The 25,427-nt window shown below is 47.1% G+C and overlaps 1 protein-coding gene across 12 annotated transcripts in view; it reads left to right on the plus strand.

Annotated features, from left to right (window-relative positions):
- Positions 1–237: 237 nt before the first annotated feature.
- LOC138626408 (phosphatidylinositol-binding clathrin assembly protein) overlaps positions 238–25,427 on the plus strand; it is a 77,205-nt gene continuing 52,015 nt past the window's right edge. For 3 of the 12 annotated variants that reach the window (XM_069708036.1, XM_069708044.1, XM_069708043.1), the window contains exons 1-2: positions 240–1,749; positions 18,787–18,929. In XM_069708036.1, coding sequence (XP_069564137.1) covers positions 1,620–1,749; positions 18,787–18,929 — 273 coding nt within the window. In that variant the 5' untranslated portion in view covers positions 240–1,619. Of the gene's footprint in view, positions 1,750–18,786; positions 18,930–25,427 lie in introns of all 12 variants that reach the window. The other 9 variants (XM_069708048.1, XM_069708042.1, XM_069708040.1 and 6 more) reach the window with 6 other exon arrangements.

A 25,427-nucleotide genomic window follows, 5' to 3' on the forward strand; every position in this document is an offset into this window, starting at 1 on the left:
TTATAACCTGGTGGATATCACCTTGATTTGGTTGTTTTCCCCAAAATATGAGTGCAAAAATTAAGTTATAGTGATATAAAGCCTAAAAGCAGATACTTATTTTTGAGAGACTTTTGAGTGAGGAAATGCTCCGTCATTTTGCTTTATAAATGACTTGAATTATTATTCAGCATCAAAACTTTGATTAATTTTTGCTTTAATTAAATCAGCTAATTATTTCAGCTTTGGTTTAGACTTCCAGGACCTCAGTGGAAAAAAACACAAAAAAAAAAACCACATAAAAGGACAAAGTCGGGTACTTGAAGGCGCAAGACTGCCGAGTTGTGAATTCCGGGCCTGTAAATCAAACCCTGAACGCAGCACAGTTGTGAGATCAGCTGATTTTTTACGCTGCCATTTTGTCCGGCAGAGAAGCGACTAGCCAGTCAGTCCGAGACGAGGAACCACTGGCGAGACTTTTCACACAGCGGCACCGGACGGGACTGTGGTTTAAAAAAAAAACAAACAAACAAAAACGAGCCTGTAATGCGGTGGCGGCAGCCGAAGGACAGCACCGACTGAGCCCCGAGAGGACCGTGAACGGGAAACCACCGAGCCAGAGGCAGCTGTCATTTTTAAGTTCGCGGCTCCGCCGGCTCGTCTCTCCGGTCTCGGACCGCAGCAGCAGCCCGCTTCGCTCTCCGGCTGCCGAGCTAATCCCGCTAGCCGCTCGGCTAACACCCGCCGCTTCCCTCGCGTCTCTTCTCGCCGGGAGAAACTGCACCTGTCCGGCCTGTCAGCTTCACCGTAACCTCGTATCCTCTTCAAATGATGCGCTGCTCGGTTCCGAGTGACTTTTTTACGCCCGACGGGGGTTTCAACACACACTTTGTCAAGTGAAAGCTTAAAAAAAACAACCAACAACACAAAAAAAACAACCAGCCCGAGCTAACAAGTTGACGTGGAGGAGGAACTCAAGGGTCTTTTTTTTTTTTTTTTTTTTTTTTTTTTTTTTCTGGGATTTGTCGAGATTGTCGTTGATCAAGCTGTGATTTCATACGGATTACTTTATTTTTTTTGTTGTTGTTGCCCGCCTGCCCCTCGAGGTAGATCCTAAACAAAGTGTCCGGGTTACGAACCAGCCAGTTAGCGATGTTTATTTGTGGCCACGAAGTAATTTCAAGGGTTTACAAATTCCACAGCGGGACTCTTTCCTGGTTCGAGTACTGCAACGGAAACATTAGCTAACACAGACTAGCTCGGATTAGTGTCGTCGTGTTGTGTTTACTAGATAGATAGACGGGATCAACTGTTGCCAAACTTAAGGGTGTTGTTGTTGTTGTTGTTGTTGTCGTTGCAAAGCCAATCAGATTAATCTTGCAGTAGTTTTACCACCGGTGCGATCTGACGTAACTGCAGACTGCACAGGTTTTCTACGTACCTGGGAACTTAAAACAAACAAAACCACAACTGTGTGTGTGTGTGTGTGTGTGTGTGTGAGAGAGAGAGAGAGAGAGCCCAACCCTTTTACCTCCACTTGACAGTGAAGTCACGTTGATCCATTGATCGGATCGATTATAGCTGATTTTGAAGAAAAAAAAAGGAAAAACAAACAAACCCAACAACAACAGAAATAAAGGATGTCGGGCCAATCGATCACGGATCGGATCGCAGCAGCGCAGCACAGCATGACCGGGTCGGCGATCAGCAAGGCTGTGTGCAAAGCCACCACACACGAAGTGAGCGGACCCAAGAAGAAACACCTTGACTGTGAGTATATCCTCTCTGTGTGTGTGTGTGTGTGTGTGTGTGTGTGTGTGTGTGTGTGTGTGTGTGTGTGTGTGTGTGTGTGTGTGTGTGTGTGTGTGTGTGTGTGTTGTCTGTCAGCCAGCCGCAGGGCTTCAAAGGCAGACACGCCGGTCGTCCTCTGGGCTGATGCCCACATTCCTTCACTCTCCCTTGGATGGTTTGGACAGCATCAGCGAGGGATGCAGTCAAAACGTTTATATATATTTGTTTTGTTCAGCCAATCAGCCTTTTTAAAAAAAAAAAATATATATATATATATATATATATATATATAATACGAGACAATAGCTTACCTTGTTTAAGCTCGGGTAATTCTACAGTATTGTTTTATATATATATATATATATATCAATACATCTATCAAGTATCTTCTTGATTTTGAGAAATCCTTGTGGTTTCGATCAGCCAGACGAGATGGCCGGTGTATCCTTAAGTATTCGGTTAAAGGTGCAATATGTAAGATTCGTGAGTCCTGTCTCGCGATACCACTTTGTACCTGAAGAGGCGATAACGAGTCACTGTAGCGTCTCGGTAGTCTGCCGTCAGTTCGGCTGCCGTTAATAAGCAGTCGGCCCGGATTGTAAACTTCGATTGTCTGGACTCAGTGATGGAGCGAATAAAAAAAAAAAAAAACTGCTACCTCCCAAACCAAATAATGAAGCTGTGTGGAAGGTTTTTGTTGTTGTTGTTGTTGTTGTTGTTGTCGTCGCTAGCTGCGCGAAAGATGCGTTTTGAATTGTTCAGACGAGGTCACGCTTCTGTTTGGTAGCTAGCTGGACGAACAAGCTGACGTACACATTTGTTGTAACTGTGAACAAACAGCCAGCTTAAGATATTAACACCGTCAGGAATGTCATACGGTTGGCTACCTTTAGCCCGCAAGCTATAGCTAAATAGCCCCACGTTGGCTTTAACAGCTGTTTACTCACCAGTGTAGAAGGAACGTTTTCAGTTCAGCATCTTAACTTCAGTGGCGGAAAGCCATAGTTGTGCTTGACTTGTTGGACAGACTGGACAGCCACCGCGGCTCACTACTTGTCAAAGGACGGGGTTAGCCGGGTTATTGCGCTAATTTAGGTCGGCGGGCGGATTTCAATGCAACACGATACTCGGGCGTCTGTGATAAAACACCAACGCGCCTGTTTCTTCACATTCTGTTGATATTTATAATGACGTCTTCAATTCTTTACGTACAAATCTTAAATTAATGTTCCTTTTAAAAATATTCAACGAATTGATTTCTTCCATTTGTTAATCTGACGATTACTTTCTAGGATCATCCATGAATCGTTTAATCTTTAAAGAGTCAGAAAACAGCTGGAAAAAAAAGGCCTCTTGAAAATGATGACGATGCTTGATTTATCTGATCAAAAGTAAAACTCGAAGGGACTACATGTACTATCATAAATGACAAAAAAAAACCAAAACATAAAATTGCTCGAACATGAGCGAAATGATCAATCGATTATCCGAAAAGTCGCACATTCATTTTCAGCTGTAATCCAAATCTCTTGTTTTGCTGAGACAGCAATACAGAAATCCAAAGATAATTGTTTTTAAATGACATAAAAACATTGAAAAGCAGTAAAAAAAAAAAAAAAAAAACACACAAAAAAAACAGGAACTTTCAATATTTTCCTTTTTTCCTTTGTGTTTAGCCCGCTAAACAGTTAATTATTTATCTAATGGGGTGGGTGGTGACGTTTTTGTCGAATGACTCATCTCGCGCCGCCGCTAATTTGATAGAGGACCAAGAAAAACAAACACCTCTTCTCATTCGCCAGGAGGCGAAACCGCCGACCGTTTGCGCCACAATGTAAGACTTCCCCCGAACACATCTACGGCGTTTGGCTCGGTTACAAATCTCAGGTTGCCGGTTCCTGTTGAGCAAAACTTCAAGGCAGAGATAACAGCACGAGCAACGGACGCAACAGAAAGCGGCTCTTTCATCAGTCCTCAGGTGCGTCGTCGTCGGAGAGGCGGACGCAGTCGCGCCTTTTGTTTTGCTCAGGTTAATTGACTCCCGACTTGTCCTTTTACATCCTCCGGTTTGGTAATGAAGAGCGGCTGATTATGTTCCTTTGCCGGTGGAGCCCACTCGCATTAAACTTGAGTCATGTTGCCGGTGGCGGCGACGCACACAAAAGGCAGAATGAATGAATGAATGAATGAAGGAACGCCACGCGGGAGGAATGAGAGTGAGTCACACAAGAGGGGGAGTGAGGAGGGGAGGGGGGGTTTGCGAGCGCCTGTGTTCGCGGTCAACGGGACTGAATGTGCTGAAGTTCTGTTTCTGGGTAAAGTGCCTTTGTCGGCACGGGACGAACACGTTTGATCGACGCTTCGGCTCATCTGCCTCGCATCTGTCAGCTCCTCCTGCTCTTCCTCCTCCTCCTCCTCCTCCTCCTCCTCTTCTTCCTCCTCCACTCACCCGCAAGACTCAGCTGCTGACGTTCCCAACTAAAAGTCATGCATTGTCTCCGCTGCTTTTGTGAAACCTGGACGGACCTTAACGGTCAATGCGCCCCGTCAAGCTCAATCATTGTAGGATATTGATCTCTTCTGTGAGGGCGACAACCTCAGTGCCACAGGAGGAGAGAGAGGGGGGGGGGGGCGATCGGCAGTCAGATTTTTATGTCATTTGTGGCACTGACGATTTTTCTTTTTTTCTTTTTTTACCACGAAGTGCAGTCGGGCCGTCGGCTCCATTGTGTTGTCGGCGCCGCGAGGACGAGCGGCCGGCAGGCGGGAAGAAAGGCGGCTTGTAGGTTTGTTGGTCATCGAGGCGGGCAGGTAGTCGACGTGCGAGTCGGTTAGCGGGAGAGGGGAGGGGGAGGGGGAGGAGGGCGTCTGCGATCACTGCTCATCAGCGAGTCAGACGGCTGATCCACGTATCTAGTGTGAAATCTTACACTGCAAAAAAAAAAAAAAAAAAAAAAAAAATTGGTTGCATGAAATCCCAAATTTGCACTTAATACTTAGTGTATGTAAAATAACTACTTTTTGGTTTTTCCTCATAAAAAAAAACCCACGTGCCTTTAAAAGGTTAAAGTATTGAAAATGAATACATTGTTGGTTGTTATGAGCCAGACTGATGTTGGTTACAACGTTAGGTCATTGGAAGGGGAACATTACTTTCACGTGTAACTTTGCTACGCCGGTCGATTTAACCGGACATTTTCGTCGTTTGACCTTTTTTTTTTTTAGTAAAGAAAGCGCAACATCTTAAGTACTGAACACGTACTCATGTTTGACCCCGACGCGATCACCTCCAACCGGTTCTGCAATTCAACCTCGGTGTCGCATTGGAGAGCCCCGAGAGGTCGGCTTCACACGCCGAGCGGCCGGAGCCGGACCGCAGTGTTCATCTGGGGGGGGGGGGGGGAGGATGCCACGAGTCTTGAGAACACGCAAGGCGGCAGCTCGGCCTGGCGCCCGACTAGCTCAGCGCGCGGGGCGGCTAACGAGTCCGTCGGTTGGTGGAGCCCGTGCGCCTGCACACCTGAAAACCTGACGGGTGTTGACACAGGGAAAACAACAACAACAACAACAAAAAAAACAACTCCTAGGTTAGCTTGTGTCGTTGTTGCTGCAGACTTCATTAGTCTTTCAACATTTATTTTTCACACAGTCAGAGAACCCCCTCCACACGCACACACACACACACACACGCACACGCACACACACGCACACACACACACACATAAACACCCAACCATCATTTTCTCTCCTCTTGGCACACGTTCACCGCGAGCAGCTGTGACTGTCTGACAGCAAGCTGCGAACTCCAACCCCCAGCAGCCGCCTCTCAGCGCTGCCAGCGGTGAGCATGTGAAGGGAGGAGGCGGGAGGCGGGGGTTGAGGGGGGGGGATTCGGAGGGGAGGCCGCGGTTAGCCGGAGCGGGCCGTGACATTCACGCACCGCTGGCAAAAAAATAAGTGGCGTTTTAAAGCCGTTTAGTGTCGCGACTGGGAACTGTCCACCGCGGTTAACCCCCGGCGAAAAGACCCGACGAGCCCTTCAGCCAAAAAGAAAGAAAAAAAAAAAAAAAAAAAAAAAAGCTCTTTCATTGATGGAGATGATCGTCATTAAAATCAACGGGCGAGCGGTCACGGTGTGTTGGAATATGTCCTTTTCTGCAGTTCTTTTTTTTTTTTTTTTTTTTTGCAGGTTGTCGAGGTGAGAGATGCTGTGTGTTAAATCCAGCCCCCTTTTTTTTTTTTTTTTTTTTTTTTTTTGTAAAGCAGCTTAGCGATCGGGCCGGCGCGCCCGCGAGAACACTTCTTTCCACTTTGGCATCGTTTGAGGCCGCTGATTGTTTTCACCATCGAAACAGCTGTAAGAGAGAATTTGTGACATTTCTAAACTCGAGTCTCTAAACCCCCCCACCCCCATCCGCCCCTCCCTCCTCTTTTACCGGCACTCTGTTGTCATGGCAGCAAAACCAGCCAACCAGCGTGCGCATGCATGTGTGTTAAATGGACTTCAGTTGACAGCCGCAAGTCGAACGGCGCAATCCGGCCGCCGACTCGACTAGTTTTTTTTTTACAACCTTTTGATTACGCGGTCGAGCGGTTTGGTGTTTGTTTCCTATAAGTGGACCCCTATGACGGTTTCAAGTGATTCAAGTCACGGAATATCTGATAATCATAAGTAAGTCGCAGCTGTCGCCGTTTATCGGCTTTTCTGGATGACTTTCAAGGGGAAGTGTCTCCGCCGGCACTTTAACCCTCCGTGAACAGTCGCATAAACGGAGGTGGAATTGACCCGACGTGAGCGACGCAGCGCTCGATGCACCGTCGGCGAGCCGGCTGTCTTCTTTGTCCGTAATGTGTCTTTTCATTGTCTCGCGAGGAGTGAATCAAAGGAAGTGGGAGGGTTGGAGTTAAAAGGGACAATCGGCTGTGGTCGGGCGACTCGGGGGTGGCGGGGGGGGCGGGGGGGGAACCAACGGAAGTCATTCTGGCGTCACTTTGATGATATTAAGAAATGGGATGTCAGATAAAAATCCTGCGTCTCAACTTCTTCATTTCACGCTGCTAAAAGAGTGCGACCTCCGGAGGCGGTCCGAGCAGATTCGATTTCAGTGTATTTTCAATGCGTCCTCGGGTGCGTTCACACTTGTGCTTTTAGCTGCCCGCCTGTGGTCACTTTCTCCCCAGGAAGGAGGTCAATGTCGGGTCTGAACAGCGGCACGTCTCCCACGTCAGAACTGGATGTAACAGATTCTGACAGTTAAGAAAAAGGCCGGGTTTCAGCTCGTCTCACAACATCTGTTCAAAGCTGCTATTCCCACTTCAGGGTTTCAGGTCTGGCTGGGGAATGCGTTGTTCGTGCCGATGTCGTCAAAAAAAGTCGGCCGGCGGAGTGTCTCGTCTTCAAGCCCCGGCAGGTTAGAAGACGTTCACCCGGTTGGGATCGCTTCAGTCAACACGGAGACCTGCTGTCCAGGTGACCTCGACCTTTGACCTCTCCAGAGGACAGAGACAACAACAACAACAACAAAAAAGTCTCGCTTTTAAGGATCCCAATAATAGACGTGACCCCGAAGCGTTTTGTTGCCGGGATACATTTGATGTGCTTGTGGCTTCGTCGGCTGGTTCTTAGCCGGGCCGTCCGTGTACGTTGCAGGTTCTTATTCCACGTCTAACGGTGCAGATAGTTCTGTATTTAAAAGGGCTTAAAAGACCGAATACCGGCGATCCCCGGATGCGCAGCAGTTCTCCACATTTGGTCGTCACAGATGCGGACGGATGAGGAAAATGACACCGTGTGGACCCTCGCCGCCACGCGGGTGCAGAATGTCGAACTTGCGCAACAACGGTAAAACCCATCAAAGCCACCTCTTTTCGTTTTCTGTTTCCTGACAACCAGCCCAACCATTTCCAGGCAGTATTTGCGTTTTCATTCCGTAACGGCAGCTCCTGCCCAGAGTGTCGGGTACCTGCGAGCCAAAGTCCGAATCACCATTTGCGCCGGTGTTGCCGTCCTCGCCCCGTCCGGAGCAGTTTCAGACCACCCAGCAGGCTGTTTTCTTTAACAGAATTGTAAACTACGGCTTTTTTTTTTTGTTCTTTTTTTTGGGGGGGGGGGCCTCAGCTGCTCCGTCAGTCCGTCCTGTTATTGTGTGTGTGTGTGTGTGTGTGCGTGCGTGCGTGCGCTTTCAGGCTTCTCTGCTCGGTGGCAGCGAAGGCTGCGGTAGCTTTAGTACAACACGCCACATCCTTTTTGCCGGCCGGCTGAGCTGCTGGCCGACACGTCCTTTGACATCGTGTTGTGTGGCGCCGTTTTTAGCCAAACCTTCAAAACTAGGTTACGCTCGCATGAGAAATTGACGCGACGCTGGAGTAGTCCCCCACGCCGACGCCCCGGCCCCGGCCGGCCTCTGCGTTACTCCGGGGTTTAGTTTCGGAGGCAAAATGGAAACGCTGTGTGCGGCGGGTTATTGAGCTCGGGTTGGTGTGGTTTGTGTTTCAGCCCCCGGCGAGTCGGGGGCCTATTCAAAGTTTACAGCTCCGTTTCAGACAAAAGGGGTGCAGGTCACCTTGACATTTGTTCGCCGCGCATGTGTGCACGAATATGGCTGTGGGTCTGGTGGGAATATCTTTTAGGTGCGTAGGTTTTGTGTGGAAAAAGGTACAGTGTGCTTTCAGGACATTTTAAGAATAAAAACAACAACAACAACAAAAAAAACCCCCGCCGACTTATCAAGTTGCTGGGTGTAGCTGGTCAGTTGCACGGCGGGGTCGCGTGTGTCTTAAGTGATTGTAGGTGAGCCTAATGCTATCTAAACGGATCGGTGGGGGCCCCTCCCCGGCTGCAGAGCGGAGATAGGCCCCCGGTTTGGACGAGCCGGCAGGAAAACGGCTTACTGCTGTCTGGATACGTCTGTTTCAAGTCGAGCCCAGGGGGAATACACGTGGTGTGAAGTCGAGAGGGTGTGTGTGTGTGTGTGTGTGTGTGTGTGTGTGTGTGGGAAATTTGCAATGTGTGCCTCTGCGTCTCGAGGGAGCGCTTCAGTCTGTCTGAGCGTTGCACCGAATCTGGTGCAGACGCCCGCTTCGCTGCACTGACCCGCAAGCCCGCGCTCGCTCAGCAAAATGCCTCGGCGCAGTTCGCACCGATGCCGCGGCCGCGCAGCTCGGAAAAGAAAAGCGGCGTGCTTAATATATTAAAAGTGTAGCTCCATAATTCAGGATCTTGTAAAATACATGTCACATTACTCAAAGTCTTAATTGGCTTTAAATTGGCTGGTTGTCTGAACGTTATTCATTTTCTTTTATATTAACACATTTTTCTTTCTCCACGTACTCATTTATCATATTGATAAATGGTGAAATAATCAAGTTAACCGTCACCGATTTACATCCTAAACTCCCTGTAATTTTGCGGCCCTGTTGCCACGGTGAAATCTGCGCTTTTACAGGGTTTCGCCGGGTCCATACCCGAATACCTGAATCATAACTAAATGCCGGCGTTGATGAGGAAGCGATTAGTGGACATCCCGCATCTCGTTTAACGCGGCCGGTCAGAAACGGGGCATCGGGACACATTTCTAAAGCTGCGCCAGTCGATACTTTTTTTTTTTTTATTAACGATGGATCAGATGACTGCTTGTAATGTCGACGGGCCGCTTTGTCGCGAGAGAATTATCACCCGGCGTCGGCCCGGTGGACACCGGCTGCTGTTTTAAAGGGAATGTTGAAGCTTTGAAAAACTCGCTGTTCATGAGCACCGAGCAGAAAACAGACACACTGCGGCATTAGTCGTTTTTGTTTTTGTTTTAAGGAGCTTGTGGAGACTCACACTGAGCTAAAAGGAGAGCGTAAATGAGATCTTTTACACTGCATGTGTGAATATGCAGTTGCGTAAAATATAATATTTCAGCTTGTTCTGCTGCTCCATTAATTATTGCAGCTTTAAAACTGTGAAGTAACTCAGAAGTTCAGCGCTGTCTTTTAAAAGCGAGAGGCTGCAGCTAATTATTGTTTTCACAATAGATCAACCTATAATATTTTTGGGATTAACTGATGAATTGCCTGATGAATTGCCTTGTGTATAGAATATTAAAAGTAGTGAAAAAGTTTTGCGCACTTTCCCAGGATCCAAGTTGATGGCCTTCAATAGTCTTTTGTGCGACCAACAGACTTAAAAACCAAAGATATTTGGAATCAAATGATATAAAACCAAACAGCAACCCGCCTCTTTGTGACCCGCTGCTTTTAAAGCCTTGAGTCTGGCATTTTGGCCGTCGCCAGAGGAGCGAGGGTTGAAATGTCAATTCTATAAAACGGAAAAACAGCAAGTTCTCCCACCGGAGAAACTAAAACCGACAAATTAGCCCGTTTCGTTTGGCTGAGCTTTGTCTTTCTCGGGGACTTCCCAGGACCCGTCGGGAGGAGGGGGTGGGGAGGGGGAGTGAAGCGCGTCCTCCTCGAGGGACACGTGCTACGTGCTGCTCGTAGGGGAAGGCGTCGTATGTCCTACAGTCAGTCAGTCAGGCAACGTCGCCACGTGGCGCGGAAACGGGCTTTCGCCCGCCTGCGCGCGTTTTGGGAACGCTCGGTGCTTCTGTTCCCGTCCCGTTCTGATGTCGGGTTATTTTTAGCCGCGTTGTCTCCGCAGCCCTCGGCTGGGTTCGACTGCTCATTATTATTTATTTTTGGGGGGGATTTATTTATTTATTTTCTTGCCGTGCTCTACCTGCGTGCATGTTCATCTGCCTGCCGCTCTCTCTGTCGGCGTCACTCCCTTTTTCTTTCTGACAGAAACCGGCAGATGTTCTCTCTCCCCCCCCCCCCACCCTCTCCCCCCGAAGACATGCCGTGCGGAGATGCTCGCTCTGAGACTTCAATCCTATTCACTTGACAAGATCCCCCCCCCCTCTCCCCCTTGCGCCTCATGAAAACAGTTGCAAGTTGGAGGGAAGAAGAGCGCGGAGTTTGTCGTCTTCTTTCTTTTTTTCGCAGTGTATCTTTCGTTCTGGATGTGCGACAAGGGCACAAAAGGGAAGAGAGGAAACTGCTCTTATTTAAGACCTCAAGGGGCGAATTAAAGCTAAACAACCAGAGCCGCTCTATTAATAGACCGACTTCTGGTGACACTGCCTTAGTTTACACCCTCCCTTTAACTCTACTGCTCTCGTACTTCCCCATTCATCACCATCTTTCCCCCTCGCCTAGCTCTCTGCCGTTGATCTCGCTTTTCCTCTTCCAGATGCCTAAACTCAGGGTCTCACCCGTGCTCCTCTTTTCTCCAATTTAAAAATCGATCCCGGGATCAATCTTCAGTGATGCATTCCCGACGCCCAGAGAAGACATTTTTGCAGCTAACTGCAATTAACAATCATTTCCCCGATAAATCGATTATTTGTTTGTGTCTGAGAAATGTCCAGGGATGTCACAAAATGTCTTGTTTTGCAGTCCCGGCACCCAGAGTTGGTCACGTCACAACCACGGCAGACAAAAATGATGGAGATTTAATTGGAGAATCTTTGGCAGGTTTTTTTTTTTTTGGATTGGAAAAGGAATTGAATTAGCAAAACAGTTGCTAATGACTGTTAATTTGTCATTTACTTAACAACAGGGGCCACGAATGTTAATGAACTCTTCCAGTTTCTCGTCCTGATCCGGTGCAGTGACTCATCCTTGAAGTCCAAACTAAGGCGAACAAAACAAACATTGTACACGAGAAAATAACTTCAGTCCAAAAGCCAAAAGCTCTTCTCGCTCCTTTTCTTCTGTTGTAGCGACGGATCTAATCGCAGTCCGTTTGTCGCTCCCGCTTTCTTTCGTCTCCGCCACAGTTCGTTGCATTTAAATTCCCACGACGAGGGAGAGAGTCAAATTGTGAGCGGATCGAGGCGCTGACATCTTTTAATGGCGCCCGGAGATGTCTGAAAGTCAGCGCCGGCGAAGGAAAAACACGACGTCCACGAGACAAAAGACTCCTGTCCGCGTTTTGCGGTTTGTTTGTCCCCCCCCCCCCCCCCCAAGAGGTTTTGTCGTTTTAACAAAGTGGAAACCGGAGTTTAGGAAGTGACGTCTTTCGTTTTCTGAAAGGCGACCGCGCTGTCTAATATGAAGTGATTTGTTTGTTTGCTCCTAAATGGAGCCTCGTAACTACGCCGAGCTGCTGCTGCTGCACAGAGACAGTCAGTCAAATCTCAGTTTCACTCTCTGACGGCATAACATAAATACAGATCAATGGTGTAACGTCTGCTGTGTGATCGGCTATATTGCCGCCAAAGCGAGCAATCGTGGAGAGAATTGAATGCGACAGAGAGTCTGCGATGGCGTAGGAGAAGCTTTGCCCCCCCACTCCCACCCCCTCTGTCCCCACCCTTCTGTCAACACTACAAAACAAGATTGGCGTTTCCATAATCATTCGCTCTTTTAGAGCATTTACACACACACACACAAAAAAGCACTCCGAGTGGTTTAAAAAGGGAAAAAACAACAACAAAACAAACGCTGGCTTGCGATGACTGTGAAGCCTAAAAAAAAGAAACAAACGAGAAAAGAAAAGGAAAAAAGGATGTGTTTTCAAATTTAGCAGGCTTACAATTCTCTCTCAATTCTTCACACCTCTCTCCTCCTTCTGCTTTTCCTATCGGGAGGATTTGAGAGGGGGAGGGGGGGGGGGGGGTCGGACTGACTAGGGAATCCTCTTTAGAGGCAAACCCTGTCTACAGTCCCAAACACAAAGACAGACAGAGGGGAGAAGCAGATTACCAGTACATGCCAGACGAGGTGCTGATACCGCGCAGCGTTAATCTTTACCAGATTGGGGGGGGGGGGGGGGGACCGCGCTCCGCCCGTCGCCGTCTGAGCTTTTCATCTGTCGGGTGGTGTCTCGTTAAGTTTGCGGGTCCTCCTCGGTACCTGCGCGGACTTTGAACGAACGGGCGGTCGCCTCCGCGGCAGCGCTCCGGTCCGGTCCGGCGGCGTTATTTAAAACTCACGGTCGCCTGCGGTCGTCCTCTCTCGTCGAGCACGTAGCCTCTCGAAGTGTCCTTGAGCAGAAAACACTGAAACCCCCCCCCCCCCCACCCCACCACCACCACCACCACCACCACCACCACCACATCCCCTAGCAGCAACAGGAGGAGGTGCTTTGTTGGGTTGTTGACCTTTGACCTCCTTGGTAAGAAGGGAAACCCAGAGAGAAATCTCCCAGGAGATGAGGAAAGGATTGGAACTATATTGGGTGTTTTTGAGTGTCTGGAAAGCTTACGAAAAGTTATAGAAGAATGCCGTTATATATTGAGTTGTAGATAGTTTTCAAAATAAAAATAAAAATTTGGGCACCACCTGTATGTGATTCAGATAGTCTTACATCTCTAGATATTGTATTTATCAGCACTTTTTATGATTTTGTAAAGTTCGTTGACATAATGGTCTATTACCAGACTCAAATTCATTGGCTGAATATATGAGTCTGGGGTTAATTTTGTAACTCTTGGAGCAGCCTTTAACCGATCAACATTGACCACCACACAGAGTATGTTGAGAGCTGAAACTCGGCCACCACTGCAGTTAGAACTGCTTCCGGTCATCACACTTGGCCGCCCAGCTGGACCCTGATTTGGAAACATTGCAAAATGCTTTGAGACCATTTGCGTGCGAACCGTTCGCCATTAACCCATTCACACACCAGTAGTGGCAGAGCTGTCCTGCCATTAGGAGCAACTTGGGGGTTTCAGTGTTTTGCCCAAAGACACTTCGTCGCGTGGACCGTGGGAACCGGGGATCGAACCGCCGACTTCTTTATTAGCGGGGGCAAACCCCTCTCTACCCTTAGTCTCCCCTTCAGAGGGGCGGAGGAAACCTTAATGCCAACAGTAGTTTTTCTCTAAACTTTGGTTGCAGTAATTTCTCGGGCGTCCTCATCAGAGAACAGGCGGGACGGCATTGTTTTCACTGATTGCCATCGGTAGTCATGTGTCCTTCAAAGTATTCTGACGCTGGACTGTGCGAACGCACTGACTTCCCGTCTCAGGAAAGTCAGCTTAAAATTTCCTTTGGATTCGTCCAGATGAAATTCTGCCAGGAATGCCAACGATGTGAAGCGGACCTCCTCTCGGGGGGGTGGGGGGAGGGGGGGATTGAACTGTGTCAAACAGGCAAAGCAAGGCAATGATGTCCTCTCACAGATGTCAGACCATATGAATGGTAAAGAAAAAAATAGTAGTTAAATGCATAACTTGCTGCACAGTTATTTATATATTTGACGAATAAAACCAAATAGGAATACTTCTGCCCTCCTCTATCCCGTTCCTGTGTATCGTCAGATTTGAAGAGAATAAACACAATACGTTTAAACGACATACAGCTGTTATTGAAAACGTAAATAAAAACAAATATAGGCAAGTCAATACAAAGTCGGGATGGGGCACGACTTTCCAATATTCTAATAGTCGTTATAATCTACAAAATCCATTAGTATATGCGACTATTGTTCTTTATTGTTTTTTTCCCCTGTTTTTTTTTACCGGCGCCAGAAGAATAGTTATGAGCGAATTTTGACCAATTTCTTGACAAATCAAATCCTTAATAATCAAGAAATAAAGTGTGGCCGACCACACTTTTCCTACGTGGGCAGGATCCACCGTGATGGTTTTCGTCAATATCAATAATGACTTATTACGGTTTTGATTGCCGAAGAAGCCGCGGTTAATTCTCGGGGATTGCTGGGATTCCTCCGCCACTTCTGGCACCGTTGTGTCAACTTATAGCGTGACAGCTGATCCCGTGTGGCTGAAATGGATTAAATATAGGAGATGAAGAGCAGTGGGAGATGAGGAAGAGGCTTACAGTGACGAGCAGAGAGAGACAGAGAAGGCACAAACAGATAATTAGTGAGCATGTTATAATCGGCAGTCTGCAGATCAGAAGGAGATGAAAGTGTTAAGAGAAACGGGAGTTGGTGCGGTAGCGTGTGTGTGTGTGTGTGTGTGTGTGTGTGTGTGTGTGTGTGAACAAGAAAGCAGGTGGTCAGATACAGCAGAGGAGGAGACCGGGATCACATCTGGCCCAGCTTGTTACTATCTTTCTCTCGTCTTCATCCACTTTTAAATCTCACGCACACACACGCGCACACACACACGCACACACACGCGCACACACACACACACACACACACACACACACACACACACACACACACACACACACACACACACACACACACACACACACACACACACACATTTTTACAGACCTCAGAAAAGTAGCGTTTCTATCACAGGATATTTCTACATTCCTCTTTGTTTACTGCGAGCGCGCACACTTCACGTCCTCGTCCGATCGCCCGGCTCTCCGGCGGTCCCTCGGTGCCAGGGAGCCTCGGCTCTGGTTGCGGTTTCGGTCGAAGGCCACAGAGGTCAACAGTTGACCGGTAACAATGGACCTCAGACCGGACAGGAACAGAGAAGGTCACTGTCGGGGAATGAGATCACATCTACTCCCAGATGTGTGTGTGTGTGTGTGTGTGTGTGCGCGCGTGTGTGTGTGTGTGTGTGTGCGCCGGTCGTCAAGCCGCCTAGTTTATCGGGAGAGGCATCGGCTGTCCTCCGGAGGCGGCAGCTTAACAGACCAGGAAAACTAAATGGGAGAATTTCCGAATGTAATAGGAAAGAAATTCTTTAAACCTGACCAAATTCACACAGACAGTGCTGACAAAAAAAAAAAAAAAATCAAAATAAGTCTGCTTGTTTGGGACGAGGCTGCAGTGGCATCAGATTATGCTAAATATCCCAGATGTCCTTCCGCTACTTCTGGAATATTTCTCTCCTTGAATATCACAGATGATGTTAAACACTGAGATTATTCAAAATTGGCAATCACCTACTACCTGTCAGATTATTAGGGCTCCAACAGAAAAATGATCTCCCAAGGTGCATCATTTGTGGATCATTATCTGTAGATCCAATCGGCATTTGTGCCTGAAAAAGTGAGAGATGTTATTAAAGTTAGTTGCAGATTAGCTCATTAATACGTTTTATATCTTCTCTCAATATATATTTTTTTCAATTCATTATATAAAATATTTCAAGGAGTAGGAGGAGAAATGAGTTTATCTATTGCTGTGATTCGCATGAGAAGATGGAGACCGCGTATCTGCATGCCAACAGCGATGCCAACGCGCCCAGGCGGCCGGCTTAGCTTAAAGATGTACGAAGCTGGACGTAAACAAGACATAATGCAGTAATTAGTGAGTTTTACAGTTGCAGGAAGGTGACTTTCGTTTTTTTTTTTGGTAACGATTGGCAGGAGCCACCCTAGATGTGTCCCCCCACCCCCGCTCCATGTCTCATTGTTATGCTAAACTAATCTTCTATTAGCTTCCCATCTACATACAGGCAACTCTTGGAGAGGAAGCTCGTAAGCTTATTTTTCTCAAATGTCAAACTTCAAGCAAACTAATTTCATCTGGGAAAAGCCTTGTAATGTAAATATAATAAAATCCTTCGGTCGGCCCGACCTCATGTACAAACATGCTGAATTTGGCTAATCTCATGTGGAGTGGGCCAATTAAATCCGTACAGTGCAATCAAATTCCCACCAAAACGCCTCCGCTCGGCTCTCAGAGCTCACTCGCAGCGAGACTTTAGACATCGTCCGCCGAGCGCCTCGTTCCTCCGATGTCTTAACTATGTCTCGGACGTGTGGGTGTCGATCAGCCGGATCGAATTCGTTGTGCAGGTAATTGCTCGGCAGGACACACGGAGCCTCGCGGTCGAGGATGTGAATCTTGTCTTGTGTATTATATATATATATATATATATATATATTTTCTTTTTTTTTTCTTTTTCATTTGCGGTCAGAATAATTGCTCGGGGTAGTGCTCGACACACACAAAAAAAAAAAGAGGCATCCCCAGCTGCGATGCTGCTGCGGACCACGCCAAGAAAAGAAAGCGAGGCGAGGAGGCTTGTTGAGCTGTGTGTGGATTCCTGCAAATTGTCTGGATGAAGAGACACTCATGTCTCGCATCTCTTGTTATCGTATCTCCTCCTCCTATTTGTATGCTTTTACCTCTCTGTTGGACTCTAATCTCCTCTCTCCGACTCACTCCTTTCTCCTTACGTCTCCTCCTCTTCACCCCTATCGTCCTCTTTTTATTAAAATTTTGTATTTTGGTTTTCCGTGCCATATGTTTGTCTCGGCCGTTCCTCCTTTTCCTCTCTCTACTGGTCTGGAATCAGTGGCATCTAAATGCTTTCCACTCTGTCTGATTATAAGTCAGTGCATGTACCCTCTTTACATTATCACTGGCACACATACACACTCATGCGCCGGTGTCCCCACAGACCTAATCAGTCCTTCTCTTAGTTCTCTCTCTCTCTCTCACACCACTCCAGTCCTAATGAAAAAACATGAGCTCTCCTCAAAAAGAAAGCGAAATGGACAGATGGGAGAGAAGAGAGATAGAGGGAGGAGAGAAAGAAAGAAAAGAAAAAAAAAAGGTAGCAGCAGAAATAAAAGAGAAAGAAGCATCGCGATGCAACTAATTCACTAACAAAGCCACCACAGTGCCTGTTACCAGTTCGGAGATATTAATTGTCTCCAATCAGCGTTTATAATATCATGCAGCGATGCGGTAGGAAGGGAGAGGGGGGAAAAAAAACAACAACGAAAAAATAAGAAGGTTGAGGCTGACAGTCGGAGCGAGGCTGCTGTTGAAAAGGAGGCATTCAACATGCTGATGCAGTCATGCGGATGGAGCGTTTCAGATTCACTCTGGCCAGACGCTAAATGCAGCTAAACGGATGTATTGTTGCTGTAATGTACCTTTTGAATTGCATTACGCCACTCTCATTTGTATTGACTAAATAGCCCAGCGCCTGGTGTGTGTGTGTGTGTGTTTTATATATGTGTGTGTGTGTGTGTGTGTGTGTGTACACAAGTGCAGACAAGTGCTTGAGGGAGATAATCCGTTAACCGAGTGCAAAGATGGACTTTATTGAATGAGCGTGTGCACCTGCGCGTGGCCATACGCGCCCCCACACCTGATTATGATGATGAAGTCTCCCGACGGGACATCCCCCCCCCCCCCACACCACCACCACCACCACCACCTCCCCACCCCACTACAGTCCTCCAGTAGTCTAATGAGAAGCTGTTTCCGTAGTTACCAGGTGTGAGAGCCGGCAGCCTCATAATGTCCTGTGGTGAAGAACAAAGGACGAGGGGAGAGAGGCAGAGGGAGGGAGGGGAGGGCAGGGTTGGAAGTAAAAGGAATGAAAGTGGAGGAGGGCGCCAGAGAAAAGGAACCAAAAACACCCCGATATCTAGTGCGAATGATACATATAGCCGCGTGTGCGTGTGTGCGTGTGTGTGTGTGTGTGTGTGTGGCACGTGGCGAGTTGGAGACGCTGAATCTTTCTAATAAGCCGGGGGACCTCGACGCGCATCGGTTCAAATCGATCTCCATTAACGTGGTGGGAACGCCGAGGTGGGGCTCGGATCTGATGAAGTCGAGAGTGCGAGAGCTTTCTGTGCGTCTCAGTCGAACGCCGACACCTGTCTACTTCCCGTCTTCTCTAAAACGCGCGGTTTGGGCAAAATGTGTGCATATTTACAGGTTCCCGAGCATGTAAATATAAAAGAAGCTGGTGCCATTTAGAATGTGCGTGTCCTGTGTATATATAGTTAGTTTCCACTGACGTAGTCCAATACTGGCGGCAAAAGCATACAGTATGCGTTGAGGAAGTTTACAATGTTCTGTTTGTTTTTTTACAGAAATGTGCAAATTCAAATATGTCAATTGTTGTTGTTGTAGTCATTTCCTCCAGGTTGGGTTGAATGTTGAATGAATGACAACCTGAACTTCTGTTTTGGGAGAGGAGGAGGAGGAGGAGAGGGGGTTATCTGTCCTTCACAATTTATTCACTTAAGAGGAAAAATTGCGTTCGTCCGTCCTCACCATTTTCACCTTTTCTCATGGCCGCTCTTTGTTGTCTAACACCCCCCCCCCTCCCTTCTCCGATCCAGATCTGATCCACTGCACCAACGAGATGAACGTGAGCATTCCCCAGCTGGCCGACACGCTGTTCGAGCGCACGGCCAACTCCAGCTGGGTGGTGGTCTTCAAAGCCCTCATCACCACCCACCACCTCATGATGTACGGCAACGAGGTAGGCGGCACGCACAACACACAACACACACACACACACACACACACACACACACACACACACACACACACACACACACACACACACACACACACACACACACACACACACACACACACACACACACACAAGGCCTGCAGGGGGCAGCCGGCAGCAGGCCGCATCAATAAGTAATATTATTACTCAACTCTGTCTCGCCCACACATTCATAAATACAAACATATAAAGTCGGATGTTTTATTCATGTCCATATCAGCATTATGATCAACAGCAGGTGTGTGTGTGTGTGTGTGTGTGTGTGTGTGTGTGTGTGTGTGTGTGTGTGTGTGTGTGTATATATGTGTGCGACCTACTGATGCATACGGACAGCATGTGGAGCCACCGAGGATGTACATATTGGACACAAGGCGTGAATGATTGAAATAGCTGTGGAGTGCAAAGAAATTAATTAGCTCAGTACGAGCTGGAGGCAAGATGGAGGACGAGGATAGAAGCGAATGAATAATCAAATAAATTAACTTGATAAAAAACGTTTTTAGAAGCTGGAAGAATAAACACAGCGGCCTCTCGGTGGATTCACACACACACATTCAAAAACAATCATCTGAAATTGAAATTCAAGCACCACTTCTGCGTTCGTTTGAACTTATTCTGTTATTAATTGTGATGAGGTCTGACAGAGAGACCCGTGTCAGCAAAATGTCTCGGGCTTTCCACGCAGCGTTTGAAAAAGAGGAGATTTGTAGTTTTCACTCTTTTGTAGTTAACTTATGTTTATCAAACCAGACAGTTCTTCAAATGAACTGTTGCTGTTTTGCGCCGATCCTCCGATTGGCAGGCCGTCAATAACTCACAGCTCCTTCCCCTTTAAAAAAAATAAAATAACCGATGGCGCAAAATACATTTTTCCATGCGAGCGTACTTCCATATTCTGATGGACTCGTGCCCTTTCGTTGCTCGCGATGAATGCATATTTTATGAAACCTGCCGTCGTTGTGACTTATTTATTATGTCGTGACGTGAAATGTATGAGCGCTGGAGTATTTGTGATGTACGTGACAGAGTGTGCTTACTGTTTTGCCATTTTATGTCACATTTTGACGAGCTAACCTTTGAACCCGAGGAGATCTGCAGGCTCATTTCACTTCCTTCCCTTGAAAGCTCATAACTTGGTCATTGTTGGGGATAACCATTCATGCTATATCATTTTTTTTTTTTCCCAGCACAGTCTAGACTATCCAGATCTTTCATCATTTAATTTGATACTTTAGAGATTTTTTATATTAGTTTATTTTAGCTTAGTTTAATTTAATATTATTCTATTTGGATTTGTATATAATGTGCATTTTGACTTTTTTTTAAAAATATTTAATATATTTGTACTACTATTTTTTATTTGTCATTTTTATTGCTTTGCCCTGTATATTCTGCTGTAGTGTAAAACAACAACAAAAAAAACAAACAAAAAAATCCCTTTGAGGGATTAATATAGTACCTATCTATCTATTAGCCTTTATAACAAGGAAAAACAAAATTTAATCTAATGAAATTTTTTTTTAAATTTTTTTTTTACGTGTATCTCCCCGCGGCATATCGTCAGTAGAAATATCTTTTCATAATTGCGTTGAGGAGAATGTCTAGAATCTGACCATATCTGAAGCGTGTTTGTGGGACGGTGCATGACTCGGCAATTCGAGAAAACGTGTGCTTTCGCTCCTGACGGGGAAAAAAAAAGAGTCGCGAATGACTCGTCCACCTGGACGGAAGGTTCAAGCGCTCGAGTCGGTCCTCGGTACGTATTCAGTGCCACCTTCAATTCCCGTGCGGAGGTTTGACACGTTGGGGGGGGGGGGGGGGATATGACGCCGCAGTCAGCTGCTAAACACGCTTGATTCTGTTGCCTTTGGGTGGAGCCAGATTTGCCCCCAGCCCACCACACCCCACCCGTTTCCTGTCGAGCTACGCTGCCTGCAGTTCCTTACATACGTACTTCACACACACTAAAGTGCCATCAAACTTGTCTTAACTCTGAGCGTGTCTGAATTCTCCTTTTAAAAAAGGATCATAATGCAGTCCCCCCCCCGCCCCCTCCAGTTGTCCCTCTAACTACCAGGCAGTAACTGTGATCGACCAAAACATTTCTGAATTAAGCTCGTCCGCATCAAACATGTATATATATGTTTGTTTTTATATATATTGTGGCCTCTTACATGACACATAACACACATTCTTTATCCTGCTGCACATAAACACACAGGAGAGTCGAGCGCTCGCCCAGAACCTGACACACCCTGCCAACGCATTCCTTTAGATTTCCCTTTTAATATAGCGAAGCATCGCTTCCATGTTCAGGCAGGATCCCCTGTGTTGACATTACGTAACGCTTTCCTGTCAGCGGTTCATTGCTGATTGCGTTATTCTAAACTTCCTCCGAAAAAGAGGAAGACTTCGGGCGCGAGATCGTTGCGTTTTTCTCGTATGACGACGAGCCGCCGAACTCGCCGACGCCCCAAAACGGCAGCTGCTCTTCCGAAAGCCGGATGCTTTTTGTTTTGTTTTTGTTTTTGTTTTTTTAGGTGCCGAGAATTAGTCGGAGTGCTCCAAAGTGAGATGTTCCGTCGGTGGTGTAAAGGCGAGGTGGAAGACGCTTGCGTAAACGGCGACGTCGCACCGTCGAGAGAGACGTCGCGTCGTCCGACGAGTCCGTCCTGAACGGTTCGCTCGAGCTGCGGAAATTCCTGCAACGTTTTTTTTTTTTTTTTTTTTGGAGGGGGGTGGGGGGATAAATCGAATCATGCTTTAAGTAGGTCAGTGCAGAGCGGCGGTGGGGAGGTACTCCCCAACCGTAGGATGATTTATCTCTGATTTGTCACCGTCACATTGAACCGCTTTGATGTTGACGTCTCACCTAGAGTGACTTAACACTGATTGCAGGCGCTATGCTAATATTCCTGATCTCTTCAGAACTAATCAGCAGCTCCCAAATCACCGTGTCTATCTCTGTGATCAGGGAAGTTATTGGGATTTTTTTTTGTTTTTTTTGTGGATTCTATTAATGTAGCTTTCTATTATTGTTTCCACTCTTTTATCGGCTGTAATCCGGCGGGTCTGGAGAGCTACTCGTGTTTGGTAACATTTGTTCACATAGCTGAGCTGCATCCAAACCTGCTGAATCAGCTTCTTTTATGTGAACGATAACAAAATGTTGAACTCGACGAGCATGTTTTTGTATCACAGCAGCTGAAATTAAGCAGCATTAAAAACAAGGTCGGTCTGTACTAGGTAAGATAAATAAAAGCCGTGGATTTAAAATAAATAAATAAAGTGTTTGGTGCAACAAAGCATTAAAGCAGATCCAAAAATGCAGCGTTTGATTTGACAACGCGCCGCTGTAGTAGAGCCAGAAGCCGGAGTGTGCGCTCATCAGCCCGCATCCATCGGGCCCGCCGGGGGCGGAGGGTGCTGGACGCAGGTCTCGGCGGCCAGGTGTCCCCGCTCCCCCGCCGGCCGTCCCCCGTCCATTACCGTTTCGGCGCCGAGAGCGACCTGGCTGTAAAAATTAGAAGGCCACAGAACCGGGGGCTTTAACAGACCGCACGTTCCCTCTCGCGTCAACGCGCCGACCGCTCGCGGCTGAGCCGGCGCGCCTAAAGACGGCCTCCTCGCTGAGGAACGCTCCCGGCGGTAAAAAAAACAAAAAACAAAAACAAAAACAAAAAACGACTGACGCGTGAGACTTTTTGATGCGAGTGGAAAAAGTGCCGCTCGTCGTGGAATTGAATTCTGAGGCCCGGCGCCGAACTATTTTTTTTCCGCCGATGAAGTCCTGACGGATGCGGCCGTCCAAAAAGCCGACGCGTGTCGCTTTACATGTTCGATATTTGGCCCGTCAGCGTCTCGCGACGTGACGGAGGCTCCGCCGTGAAATGTTATCATTTTCCTCGGGTCACTCTTGCCTTAAAGAGGCGCTGAAACCCCAAGATGATTTCATTCGTCTGGGTTTTCGGCGGCGGTATTTTAGCCTCCCGAGGAGACTCGCGCGTCCTCCGATGCTTGTTGCTGGATAAACCGAGTGCGTGTCAAAATGTCCCAAGTTAACAAGGTGTCGACGCAGAATACCGGGCGTGCGGGAAGGAAAAGAAGCACAAAATCCAAGTGGGAAGACTGGAATGAAACAAGGAGGCAAGAAAAGGGGGCGGGTGGGGGAGAAAAAGGGAAGGAATGAAACAAAACAAAAACAAAACACGCGTTCAACGACTTCCATCTCAGGGTTGCCGAGGACAACAGGACTATTTTGAGTGAGCCAATGCGGGACACGGATGAATGTTGTTTTTTTTTGGTGCTATTTTAGTCGAGCGGTAACATCCAAAACGGCAAAATACTGTACGCGAGATTCACGCGTGGCCAAAACTATAAAACGTGTAGTTCTCGGTTGGATTTAAGTCGCGCGTGTCGACGACTAACAGTCGGCCTCTCCTCGCTCTACATTTCCGAGTCTGCGGTCAACGGCGGAATGTAAATCAGACGACCGTGATACCCGGGCGCATTTAAATTTAGTCTGCTGTTGTATTCTTTGTAGGTCGTTCTGGATGTCGGCAAAAAAAAAAAAAAAAAACCAAAAAAACAGCCCATTTTAAATGCGGCCCGTTTTCATCCCGCCGTCCCCCGGTAATGTATTTAGCTCCTGCTTTCAAATCAAATGTGGGAATTTACCATTCAGAGCAAACAGCAGGTGAATTACGTTTTAATATCTCTTCTTTGCCTCGGCTGCCATATTTGTTGAAGGGGTTCGGGATCGTGATTGGAGTAATGGCGCATTGTCAGCGTGTGTGTGTGTGTGTGTGTGTGGGGCAGGTATTGATACCCATTCAATTCTTCACCTGCAGTTTTTTCTTCTTCTACCTCCCTGCCAAGAAGCAATCCTGGCTTCCTCCCCAATGACACCCTGAATCTGCCGAGCAATCGAGAGCCACTCAATATCTTTGATAACCGTTTCACTTTATTTATTTCTTTGTGCTGCTACAAAGCCACTTAAAGAGTCCGTCTCGCAGAAACAACTACCGCAGGATTTTGGAGTTTTCACTTGAGTTTTTTTTTTCTCTCTTCTTACCTCCGGGTGTTGGGATAGATTCATAAATACATGGAAGTTTAAAGCTTGACAGTTACTACAGGCAGGGATTTGATGAGCGCTTGGCTGCGCCTGCTCGTCTGGCCTTTGTCTCCGAGCCTTCGTACGATAGGCTGACGCTGTGTTAGCCACAAACAACCCAGCAGGAAACTCCCAACAATGGCCGAGAGAGCAGTTTTTTTCCATCGCTCCTCTCCCAACCCTCCGCTGTGTTCCTTTCGCTCTTCCTCCCGGGAGTCTGCTGGCTCTCTCTCTCTCCGGGGACCGTTTGATGCTTTGACCACCGGAGACCCCGACAAGGATACAGGGAGATGGACAGAAAGCCAGGACATGGGAGAAAATGAGCAGGGACACAAAAGTGTTTGAGGAAAAAAAAAAAGAAGAAAAAGGATGAAATGCGGTCACGTAGAAGTCAAAACTACTTCTTGAAACGGGTATTTGACACATGATCCACCTGAATTTCTTTTTTCTTTCCCGGCATTTCTTGCAACCGACTCTCCAAGAACAACATGTGCCCCGTATTTTCTCGGTGCAATAAGATACTTTGCGGTGATGCTTTGTTTAGATTTCTCCGCTGTAAGCACTATTCACAGTACAGCAGCTATGAAACAACATCCTAAAATAAAGAAATACATTAAGTTATATATCTTCTTCTTTTTTTTTTTTTTTTAACTGTTAAGGCGGGGCTTCTCTAAAACTTGTGGAACTTCAACAACAAATCACTGAAAATGAACTGAATGAACCCTTAAGCTCACGATAGCTTGTATACATAATAAACGCACGCAGGACTGTCCATGTTTTTTGTGTATGACATAATACACGTAAGCTTGATACTCAGCGGCTGAATTGTTGCACGTAAGTTTAAAATCATGGCAGCATTTGCCAAAACTGTTTTAGGGAACTGAAACTAGCCCGGTATTACCAGACCTAAATTCATTCCATCGGATTTTCACTCGTTGCGTTTCTATCTATCTTTTAACCAATCGGCATCAGTGAGTTTTTGCAGCGATGGCCGGCAACCAATGTTCTCCTGTCAACAATGGTTTCATAAAGAATAAATACCGTTTCCTGTTGAACACAGCAGAACATCAAACCCCTTCACCCCTAACCTATCACGCTAAATATTTTCCATTTCTAATAGCCCCTCATAGTTTGTCTGTTTTCGCTCGGTCGACTGTGACTTCGAGGAATGTCGCAGCCTAAAGACTCGCCAGACCACAGGAACCAGTACGGCAGCGCTCTGAAAACAAACTAAAATAAATGATGCCGCCGACTAAAAAATACTACCCATCATCCTTCCTTCTCCTCCTCCTCCTCCTCCTCCTCCTCCTCCTCCTCCTCCTCCTCCTCCTCCTTCAGGACAGGACAGT

Source organism: Brachyistius frenatus, unplaced genomic scaffold, assembly GCF_029030835.1.
Source record: "Brachyistius frenatus isolate BFR_SWC_R1_liver_20210118 unplaced genomic scaffold, ASM2903083v1 Contig_73, whole genome shotgun sequence".
NCBI classification, from domain to species: domain Eukaryota; kingdom Metazoa; phylum Chordata; class Actinopteri; family Embiotocidae; genus Brachyistius; species Brachyistius frenatus.